We start from the raw sequence: 12,540 nt of genomic DNA on the forward strand, positions 1-12,540 counted from the left end.
TAGTGGGCAACCTTTTTGATGAATACAATACGAATTAGCAGGTCAACAAATTTCCAAATCAAGATAATTGGTTTAACTTCTACAATTAAAGCTATTCTTGTGAAGAACGCATCTGATAAAAACACATATCATTTAGCTGGTTTGACAGAGCAGGATATGAGCTAACAGATAATAAATTCACTTTCTGGTGCCGTTGAAATTAATCCTTCCATTTTTTGAAGATTTCAAAGAATAATTTTAAACTTGAAACAAGAGTTGTATTATGGAGGTCGCCCTCAGCTCAATTGCGTCGAGTCTGCAACGGTACAGAGGTTAGTGTAAAAATTACTAAGCTCCAATGGCGGATGCCCTACATTACTTTAGAAGATCATGTGCGATTGAAATTTTTGAGACTGCTCGATGCCGACACCACTGAAATTAAGTTTCCGCATTGGAAATTTGTGAATTACCAAATTTGCAAAATTCACTTGTTCATTCTTGGTCAGTACGCACGACATCGAATTTTGATACTCCAAAATATATTATAATTGCATTTCAACTGATCGAAAGAATAAAATTAAAAAATCAATATCAATTTGACAGCTGTAATATTTACAATGTTAAAGTATATTTGAATAGTGAGTTTATCCATACGAAAATCTGCTAGGTAAGAAGGAAGTTTTATACGGATGTCCTGGATTTCGCACCCTCGATTATAATCATTCAATCAATAGCGAACTCGGAACAGAAATCGATTTTTAAACGTTTTGTGAATCAACACCGCTGATTGTTGTAGATTGTTCACACCAACCAAGTCATTTGAAATCATCGACAGATGTTCGTATTGAAATGGAATTTAATAGTGCAGTACCTGCAAAATATTCCGCGTATTGCGTTTTAATTAGCGATCGTGTGATGGAGTACGACTCTCACGAGCATGGTGAAAGAGGTTCAGTAATTGTTGATAGAGTGCATCACTGCATGCATATTATATATAAGGTGTGTACTGCGCCAAATGTAAGCCATTATCAGTTTTACCTTTGAACAGGAATCATGTCCTATTCTTTTGTTCTGATATTTGGACAAGCCACAAATCGCTTCTATTGGTTATCCAGTCGATCTTGATTCTGATATATTTGGACAAAGCTCAAACTCAGTCGTCGCTACTTTACGATATTGAATCAACAAATTCTATTATGAAACAAGGAGGAGTAGCACCAATCCAGAAGTCGGGAGAGGAGGAGGAGGAGGAGGGGGCGCCAGAGGTGAGGAACAGAACGAGAAGAGGAACAGAAAGGAGTGCAAAAGCAGACACCTACGAATTGCTACGGTTGATCTTCACTGGTTTAAGCAAACTTGTAATCAAATTATTGTAAAGGAACTTGCTATTGTCGATGAGAGCAATAATTATGTTGTATTTCATTTCAAATCACCATTTCCAAAGATGGAATTGAGCCCAAATTGTTTAACGACGTAACATGGCTGGAACGTACTATCATAAAATAAAATGGAGCGATGGAGATTGAATGGAATGAGACAATTATCCGTGAATACCTCGCAGGTTATGAAAAAATTTACAAAAGGAACTGAAAAAGCAAAGTTTTTGAGAAGATTGCATTCTAACGTACAATGCATACCGGAGGACTTTCTCAAGCCCGATTTCAGCTTTTTCACCACTTCGTGGTGTTATGATGCGTGTAAGATACATAAGTATAGACCCGATGGAAGGTGTGCTTTGTACAGTGCACACATTATAATTCTTTGCTGTTTAAAAAATGTACAAACAAATAAGTTCTTGTCGAGAATACTCGTATGAAAAGTATGAAATGGCGCCTATGTATACAAATGCTCAGAGAAAAGAACTTTGCACGATATGGATTCTTCTACAACGGAAAGGAATACAGTGGTGTTTATTGCTTGCATGCACTGAGATTGCATAAAGCTCGCACGTGTTGTCTGTCTACAATTATTAATGAAGAAAGACTGTTTAATTATTCTATAATAGTGCCAGCCTAACATAGTTTTCTCCATTTGCTCGACAACGATGATCCGGCAAAGTGGTTAGCTGCTGACCACCAGTGGAAGTGAGGTTAAAAACCTGCATAGACTGGTATGACGAATGCGAAATTGCAATTCAGAAATCATCTAGTGAAAATTATAGTTTGGCGAAACAATTAAAGGCTATTTTTCTAAGCACAGTTAATTTGAACGATATAAGAGACTATTGTGTTATTACCATCCATACAATTTGTCTGTAGATAAATTGATTAAAATTGAAGATGAAGTTATGATGTATTGTTGTAGTGAAATGTTGTAAACAAATATTATATATTTCTCGAACATTTTGGTTTAGTATCAGTGTAGACTTGATTGAGTGAGGACGCAAGATACGCCCCCCTCAGACACAACTGTTACAGCTAAGTGCACTCCTACCTTATCAAGAGATACGCCCCTCAGACACACAACTGTTACAGCTAAGTGCACATTCCTACCTTATCAATTATAGTTCATAGCAATCAAGGTCATGCAGTGTTTTAGCTTTGCAAAATTCAAAAAATTAACTCGCCTCTTGATGTCAATTTCATTCAATGAATTGATTCTATTGCAAAAAAAATATAAATTTTCAACAGGATTCCAAGGCGATGATGTTGATCTAGCGTTAACAAAAACAGAAAATGTACATTTTCCAATTTTATCTGAGATTTTCGAATTATTGGACATACTAGATACAGGTCATCTCATTATTGTAGTGCAAATGATTTCTCAACTATTGTTACAATTCCGATGAACTTTGGAATGCTTGTATGACATTGCAGATAAAAAATGTAAAAGATCAATTAGATCATTGACCTCTCTCTGTTAAGACATCAATAGAGCTGATACCCAGTGATATAGGTCTGAGGATATCTATAGCCATTTTGGAATGCTTGTTCATACTAAATTTACTATAGTATTCTCGGAGAAACACTTTAAAAATAACGCCTGCGGTTTGTACAGCACATAGAAAATTTCAATATAAATTGTGAAATTTTCTAACTGTCGGGTGGAAAGCAAACAATTGTATTAATTTGCAATCACTTTATAATTTTACAGTATAAAGATGTAACAGATTCACTCAGTATAAAGATGTAACAGATTCACTTTAAATTGGACAGTAGAGAATTTTTCCCTCAAAGGGACATTATTTTTTCCCTCATCTAGCATTCACTTTAATTTGACAGTATAGCATTAGATGTAGAAATATGATTCACTTTAATCTGTCAGTATAAAGATGTAGAAATAGGATTCACTTTAATTTGCCAGTAGAGAATTTTTCCCTCAAAGGGAATTATACAGATTCACTCAGTATAAAGATGTAGAAATATGGATTCACTTTAATTTGACAGTATAGCATTAGATGTAAAATGGATTCACTTTAATTTGACAGTATAGCATTAGATGTAGAAATAGGATTCACTTTAATTGACAGTAGAGAATTTTTCCCTCATTTAGCATTCACTTTAATCTGTCAGTATAGCATTAGGGATTCACTTTAATCTGTCACTATAGAGAGAGGGAATTTTTCCTCCAAAAAGGGAAAATTTTTTTCCCTCACTGAGAGAGAGGAGAGATATATCTCTCTCTCTTTTCACCCCCTCGTCCTCCACTGGGAGAGGGGAGATAAGATAAGGAGAGGGAGAGGGAGAGGGAGAAGGAGAGGAGAGGGAGAGGAGAGGGAGAGGGAGAAGGAGAGGGAGAAGGGAGGGAGAGGGAGAAGGAGGGGAGAAGGAGAGGAGAGGGGGAGGAGAGGGGGAGTTTGCGCAGCGCAAACTGAGAGGGGAGTGGGAAGGGGGAGGGGGAGGGGGATTTGCGCAAAAATTTTTCTATTTTCTCGTAATTGCGCAAAAATTCTTCGCAGTAATCCAGTATTAGGCTACTCAAGGGATTTTAAGCCTTCAGAATGGGGGATGAAGTGTAGAGGGAGCTACATCAATGTAACAAGAAGGAGTGTGGTCAGTGGAAGGGTTGTGTTTCTTAGGATATCTATTAAGTGGAAGGAGTCTCGATATGGAGGGTAAGGAGGCAACAATGGGTGGAGGTGGAAATCAACAAGGGCAGAGATTCGTTCAGTTGGGCTATTTATGCTTGAAACAATGGGGCGACCAGGACTGCCTTCTTTATGAATTTTGGAAGAGGATGAAAGTGTGGTGTGTTGGGAGAGTCTGGTGAAAGGATGTAGATGTCTGAGTCCAAGAGGCCTTCAGATGGACCGTATTGCATCATAAATTTGAAGACTTTCTCTTGGATTTGTGGAGTAGGGTCAGAAGGCAGGAGTTGATACTGTTAAGGGTGGTGAGTTGCGGTGGCTTCATTGATGTAATCTGTGGTGTTCAGTAAGACTACAGTTGAGCTTTTGTCAGCTTTGGTGATGAAAATACTGGGGTCAGAGCGAAGTTCTTTGATGGATTTGAACTGTTCTTTGATTTGGGTGTGAGGTTGGGGGTTGGAGTGAGGGATTCAATGAATTTTTTAGAACTGACTTTTTTCAGGATTAAATTATATAATTGCAGAAGATTTCAACAGGATGGTTGGCTGAGGAGAGACTTGGGTTCACGATTGGATTTTGGGGCAAACTTTTTGATGATTTGGTCAGAAGTAGTCGAGGGGGGAGAGCAAGAAGGGTCAGAAGTGTTGTTGCCACTGAAGTATACTTGCCATCTGAGATATCTAGTGAAGTGAAATGTATCAGAGAGAAGGTTTATGGCATTAAGTTTGGGAGTTGGGGCAAAAGAGATACCCTTGTTGAGTACTGATTGATCTGTAGGTGAAAGGTTTCTTGAGGATAGGTTGAGGATAGTGGGATTTTCAACGTTTTCTTGATGGATTGAAGGAGATGTAGATTGTTGGGGCAAACGTTTGGGTAAGGAGGGTGGAATATGGCAGGGTGGTGGTAGGTTCAAGAGTGATGCAAGGCTGGGTTTGTCACTGATGATGGGGGGGGGGTTGGTAATGTTGGTATGATGCATTTGAAGAGGCAGGTTATTTTGGAAGTGGGATTTGTACAGGGAAGAAAGTTTTTCAAGGTGAGAGTTTCTGTTTTTCTCTAGAGCACAATCTGATTTTTTGAGAATTTCATCACAAATATTGGATAGGGAACGATCATTGTGAAGATTAATCAGTTTGACAAAAGACATAAGTTGACCAAGATGGGAGTTGACAGTGTAACGTTATTTTCTCTATAACGTGTGCCCTGCTTGGGCTTGGCTGCAGTCGGTAGAGCAAAGATTTGGATAAAGTATAATGCTGTTTGTGATTCCTGAAAGAATGATAGTACCAATTTCTTACCAGCTCTCTCAGGAGCTCAAACAGTTCTCTGCTTCTGCTGGCTGCAAACGTCGGCCGCTTTAAAAGTTCACAGTTCTTGTGACTGATTTGTTGTACGGTACTCCACAAATATAGATGCAGTAGAGATAGATAAGGGCTCTGATTATCGTACTAGATGATGCAGTACCGCCACTAATGCCAGCCTCCATCATTCACCAAAGTGGTCAGCAATGAAAAATGATACCAGGCGGAATCAAAGGCGACACTCTATCAGAATACCTTATAAATTCTATTGATTTATGTTGCTGCAACTTAATACTATGACCTTTGAGATTCTTCAAATCAGATGTGTTGGTACTGGATAATTTATATAAATCTCAGGAACATATTATCTCCAAAGATTTGATAATCAATGCTGTATATCACTGATTTATTCAACTTATTCGGTGAAGAATATAGTTGGTTGGTAATCTTAATAATATTTCAATACTGGTAACAAAATAGACTATAACAAGATTGGTCATGCATGGAGATAGGATAATTAAAAAAAGGGTAGACCATTCAAATAAAGACACAAATATAATTACATAAAATATCAACGATCAAATAAAATATAGAGCAACAAGTATAAAAATAACAAAAGAACAAATATATTCTGAAAAATATCACAGATAGCTCACTAATGTTTGACTTTGCTTTTAGCATGAATTATTACCATGTGCTTCTTTAATCAGCAATCATATGCTTTTAAATTATACAGCTCAGTTATTGACTTGCTGTTGCTTGTCGAATAAAATTTATAAATCTTCTTCCCAAATTAATATAAATAATTAAATATAAATTATAAACTATTTCAAGGCTAGGGTTAGACCCCTGGTGGAAATCAGATAAATCAATTTATCTTATGAACATGAGCTTCATTAACATCTTAATAATTTACTGATAAAAAGAATGGTTAAGTGAGCATATAATATAATATCAAAAATTAATAAATATTTCATCTGTGCATACTTAAACATGTAATAACATGATCTTAATAAAATTCCCTTTATGTTTAATGACTTGCGCAAGTTTGATATTAATTTCAATATTTAAATAACCTTTCGTCGAGCTAGCTTTATTTAATTGTAATTTATTCAAAGCACTGAGGGCCCCCTTGATAAATTTTCAATTAAACTCATGTGACGATTTTCACAAATTATGATGATGATCCCGGATTCTTTCAATGTCCTAGGCCTTTCCGGTGTCATCTTCTCCAATGGGGATATTTAAATTAAGTGACTCATGTCTTACTATGACCTCACTGAGTCTTATGAAATTAATTTTTAAATTCAAACTTAGATTTTTTAAAAACGTACAAATATTTAAAAAGGGATATTGTGCTCTATAAATTGGTGGCTCTTCCCGGTGACCTCTGGCAAGTGGGCTTTGATCTACCCCTATTCTTTCCACGACCATACTTCCGTATTTTTGAATTTGCATATCATTTAAATATTCAATTCTGATTGGAGCTGGTGCTAGCCTCACTACTAAGCAATAACATGATTCAATATAGACCGTGCTAATCTGCTAGGTTATCACATAAAGAGCAAATATTATAATTTTTAAATAGTTATTTTTTATCTGTTATATAAACTGGGTACTGTCTAGTTTACAAATTCTTATCATTTATATGATAAAGTATATTTTTGAATTAACTCCCTTTTACCGCCGGTCAGTTACTGTATTTTGATTGGCTTATTCTAAAATTACAAATGTATTCATGTGCCGAGTAGGATATACCACACTTCCTTAATATTTTTATTTATTTTACACATTTTGTGCATGCTTATATGACATAATAAATATTTTTGTATTTTTTAAAATGTTTTTCCTTTTACATTAACATGCCATGCTTGTTACCAACCCTCTGATCACATCTTAAGCAAATGCTATTTGTATGCAACTAAATTTGCCACTGGTGTCTGGCTAATTCTCAATTTATACGGCTTGACCGATTATTTAGGTTGCCGACCAGTAAGTATCATAGAACCTAACCTCAAAAATTTTATTACTTCATAATTATTTAATAAATAGCAATAATATTCTCCTTTCCATTTGGCTGTTCAAAACTGTAGCCTGGATACCCGCTATTATCTAATCTCGAGTTTGTTGACATCGCACCCAGCGATAGCAATACAGCTGTTTGTTTGAGACCTATAAAATATTTTCATTTAGTGATTTTGATAGCTATTCAAAATTATAATCTTACAACAGATAGAGTGTACTGTTCATGAACAATATCAAGAAACTGCAGTGAAATCTGATGTTGGAATTGGAACAAAGGTGGGTGGAATTGGGGAGAAAGACCAGATAAACCATTTGGAGGTATTTGAAGAAGTTTGCAGGTGGAGAGGAATTCAACATGACTAATGTATTTGGAGAGTTTTTTGGAATGAAAATGAATTTGTTGGAACCAGTAATTGCAAGCAAAGTTAGGATGAAATTGTAGCATTATGTTTAACATTGATGGAAATGAGAGAAGGGATATTCAGTACTATGTAAAGTGGAAGCAAGGAAGTAAGATAGTTGATTGGGTCAGTTGAGAAGATTGGGTCAGTTGTGTTAGTTGGGTCAGATTGTGATCAACAATCACAAAGCAAAGCAAGATATAATTGGTAGAGAGAGCCAATTTACTATTAGGATAGAAGTTGATGAGTGGAGAATATCAAGATAAAGATTATTATTCATAAATAATTAACTATTACAAAAAACAAGGAAGTAATCAATGTTAGGTTATAAGAATTGGAATTAAAAATAGGATAACAGACAGCATGGTCAGTCAATAATATTGGGCTATAGGCTATTGCTAATATATTATCAATTGAGTTATTTCAACACAGGGGAGTACCAGCTAATAAATGTAAAGTTAGGAATTAGAAATTAACAAAAAGTTATAACATATTCTAGTTATCCAATGAAGTATGAGATTATATTGAGATATGGCGTAAGTTAGATTATAGGTTAAGTTGTATAATATTAAGTACGAAAAAATTATTGGGACTATGTGAATTGGGATTTTTAAAGGAGTTCATAGAGTATTTATCATTATAAGAGAAAGGTACAAAACAGAAGAGAAAGGGCTTGGAAATGGACAGTTGGTAGTAGGAAGTTTACACATGAATGAAGAGGAAAATCACTAGATCACTTGTAGCACATAACAGAAGACACCTTAACGTTTGTAATATAAATCAAAAAAGGAGACACAAGACATAAATAGATTGAAAACACTTAAAAACCTACACTTAAAAACCACTTAAAACTACACCCACCAAATCCATCAATCCAGTAATTGCATCTCCGAAAATTGCATCTACCTCCTTTCCTGCAACTTCTGTCCTGCCTTCTACATAGGTGAAACCACCACTGCCCTAAACCTCCGGATCAACAATCACAGGGCTTCCTTTAAAAATAATACTTCCCTACCCATCCCTACCCATGGCTCTGAGCACAACAAAAACTTTGACCAATGCTTCAAAGTCAAAGTCCTTGCCACCCTCCCTCCCACAGCCCCCTCCATAGATGTCAAGACGAAAGAATTGGCTTTTATTTGGGTGCTTGGAGCTGCTTCCAGTCCTGGTCTCAACAGACAGCAATAGTACCATAGCTACCAACTTTTAAATTAAATTGAAATAAATTTCATCATATCATAATAAATTTCACAGCTATCAATTATATATTAAATGTTCAATGAAAAATGAAAAATAAATTTCATTCAAGTTCAATTCTACAATTCCTTTCTCCAATTTTAGTCCAATTCTTTTTTGATTTCTAATTTTAAATCTCCTCTTTTCTATCAATTCATAAGCTACACCTTTCCTTATTCATAATCGACTCAAATCTTAAATATCCCGTTTGTAACCGCCCCCTAAATACACCATAATGTCCCCTGAATCTGTACCCTTTTTCTCTCCATCCATCTGCACCGCGTAATCTGTGGTCTCTGCTGCTACAATTGACTCTTAATGCGTACTCTGTGGTCACACGACCGTTGGATTCAAAACTGCAGTCTGCTCGGTTGAGGAAGGAAACTCAGTTTCCGAAAATTTCCCCCATTTCTAATGTAAGTTTTTAAATGTTTTCAATCTAGTTATGTCTTGTGTCTCCTAATATATATTAAAACAGGAGACACAAGACATAAATAGATTGAAAACACTTAAAACCTTCACTTAAAAACCACTTAAAACTACACCCACCAAATCCATCAATCCAGTAATTGCATCTCCGAAAATTGCATCTACCTCCTTTCCTGCAACTTCTGTCCTGCCTTCTACATAGGTGAAACCACCACTGCCCTAAACCTCCGGATCAACAATCACAGGGCTTCCTTTAAAAATAATACTTCCCTACCCATCCCTACCCATGGCTCTGAGCACAACAAAAACTTTGACCAATGCTTCAAAGTCAAAGTCCTTGCCACCCTCCCTCCCACAGCCCCCTCCATAGATGTCAAGACGAAAGAATTGGCTTTTATTTGGGTGCTTGGAGCTGCTTCCAGTCCTGGTCTCAACAGACAGCAATAGTACCATAGCTACCAACTTTTAAATTAAATTGAAATAAATTTCATCATATCATAATAAATTTCACAGCTATCAATTATATATTAAATGTTCAATGAAAAATGAAAAATAAATTTCATTCAAGTTCAATTCTACAATTCCTTTCTCCAATTTTAGTCCAATTCTTTTTTGATTTCTAATTTTAAATCTCCTCTTTTCTATCAATTCATAAGCTACACCTTTCCTTACTCATAATCGACTCAAATCTTAAATATCCCGTTTGTAACTGCCCCTTAAATACACCATAATGTCCCCTGAATCTGTACCCTTTTTCTCTCCATCCATCTGCACCGCGTAATCTGTGGTCTCTGCTGCTACAATTGACTCTTAATGCGTACTCTGTGGTCACACGACCTTTTGATTTCAAACTGCAGTCTGCTCGGTTGAGGAAGGAAACTCAGTTTCCGAAAATTTCCCCCATTTCTAATGTAAGTTTTTAAATGTTTTCAATCTAGTTATGTCTTGTGTCTCCTAATATATATTAAAACAGGAGACACAAGACATAAATAGATTGAAAACACTTAAAAACTTACATTAGAAATGGGGGAAATTTTTGGATATATATATATATATATATATATATATATATATATATATATATATATATATATATATATATATATTGAATATATTCTATATGTATTTAATATATTCATATACATTATTTGAATGTTTCCAAATGCTGATACCTGGATATTAACTCTATTTGTATGAAATATGTTCGATAACAAATAAAAATGTTGATTGCTTGAATACTAAAAGGTATATCCCTGCTTATCAGAGAAACAGAATCCACAAAAAAGTTATTGAATCCATCAGAAGTGACATCAACAGCAGTCTGGACTCTGGCCGCATTAAAAAACAAATCATATTTTTAAAATATAACTTCTCTTTGCTTATATTTTACAAAGTTTTTCGATTTGTGTACAGAATTATTGTTAGCACTGCCAGTGAGAACATTACCAATTCTCCACATTATTTTATTCTTATTAATGTATTGATGTAGCTACTTATGATTTTATTATGAATTCGAAACTGTTAATAATTCTATGTGAAATATCTTAAATAATGCTGATCATTGATAACCTATATGGTGAAATTAAAACAAGATGCAATCTTGAAACAATTCAAGATGCTTGTATAGTATTTGCTTTGGTTTTGTTTAGAGCCAGTTGTCGATGAAGCCAGTGCCACTGAAATCCGTGATGACGAACCTGCTATTTATGCAAGCCATAGTTTGCATGAAATAACCATGTACTACCCCATGAGAGTTGTACGAACAAAACGCTTCAAACTTATTCACAACCTCAACTACAAAATGCCGTTTCCAATCGATCAAGATTTCTACTTGTCATTGTCATTCCAGGTAAAATTTACAAGTTTTGGAGTCATGGTATTTTTTATAAGTATTTAGATTTCGACCAAAGTACAAACTTGTAAGCGAATTTTACCACAAATATTATGATAGGGTCATAGGATTTGTGGAGTTACTGTTAAATCTCACTATATTCTTGTAAATCGGAGTTTATTTCATTTCTTTCATATTTATCTTCAGAGATTCAATCTATATTTGTCTGAAATCATCAATTGTTATTGAAAATTGAAAGCCTACTTATCATTAAAAAAACATGTTTTAATTAGATCATAGCAAGAATAATTAAACTAACATTACAAGCAAGACAAATTTCTGGCTCCCGAACAAAAGCATATTTGAATGTGGAGGCATGCTTGTTTTTGTTCGGTTCGTTTACCAATGATTGAAGTATTTTTCAACATAGATTTAATTAATTACCATTGATTAAATTAATTATTATTTAATTAATTATTTCTTTTTCATTTCAATTTAATTAATTTAAATTTAATTGTTATTTAATTAATTACCATGACATTGGTAATTAATTCATGTCTTCAGAAAATTACAATATTTTTATTTGATACCAGTATTAAATATGAAAGGATCTCTATCTGAATCATTTGATTGTGATTTAGTCCATTGACGACGGTGTGTAAGGGTTAAAACTTGATGAAGTGGTGAATGTGGAGTGTAGCGGCGAAGCAGGTAGCTGAGAGTTCAAAATAAAGCAGGTAGGTCTAGTTGAATGCGTCAGAACATAGTGGAGCAAAGAAGGTTGAATCTACTAGAAGCTTGAGCTTCAATCGCCGTTTCACTCAACCTTCGCCGTTCCACTATGTTTCAACACGATGGTTGAGAGTCAAAACATAGGGAAGCAGCGAAGATAGAGTGTATCAGTGAAGGTAGCTAAGAGTGCTCAAATCATGTTTTTACAGTATCTAAATTAATGTATCTGCTTCCTCATACTTTCTACCCCACCTTATCACTACTCCACTATGTTCTGACACATTCGATTACATGCATAATTTAAAAACTCTCAGCTACCTTTTCTGATACACTATCTTCGCCACTCCACTATGTTCCAATTCAATAGTTGAGGTAATGTTAACCAAACTTAAAATTCTAGAAATTCTTCAAATTCACTATTGAAGAGCTTTGAACGCTCTTTATTTGTAAATACAGCAGCTGCCTGATCATCAACATAATAATATACACAATTCTATCAGATTTATTACTGATAATCCAAATTACTGATAATGTTGTCTAGTGCATATTCACTCAAGACCTCTGGCTAGCTGTTGACTG

The 12,540-nt window shown here is 35.0% G+C and overlaps 1 protein-coding gene across 1 annotated transcript in view; it reads left to right on the plus strand.

Annotated features, from left to right (window-relative positions):
- LOC111058669 (N-sulphoglucosamine sulphohydrolase) overlaps nucleotides 1-11,247 on the plus strand; it is a gene marked incomplete at its 3' end in the record, with an annotated part of 82,818 nt that extends 71,571 nt beyond the window's left edge. Inside the window, 1 exon segment of the mRNA XM_039421359.1 lies at nucleotides 11,048-11,247. Coding sequence (XP_039277293.1) covers nucleotides 11,048-11,247 — 200 coding nt within the window.
- Between the last annotated feature and the right edge of the window lie 1,293 nt (nucleotides 11,248-12,540).

This window comes from Nilaparvata lugens, chromosome 2 (genome assembly GCF_014356525.2).
Source record: "Nilaparvata lugens isolate BPH chromosome 2, ASM1435652v1, whole genome shotgun sequence".
Lineage (NCBI taxonomy): Eukaryota > Metazoa > Arthropoda > Insecta > Hemiptera > Delphacidae > Nilaparvata > Nilaparvata lugens.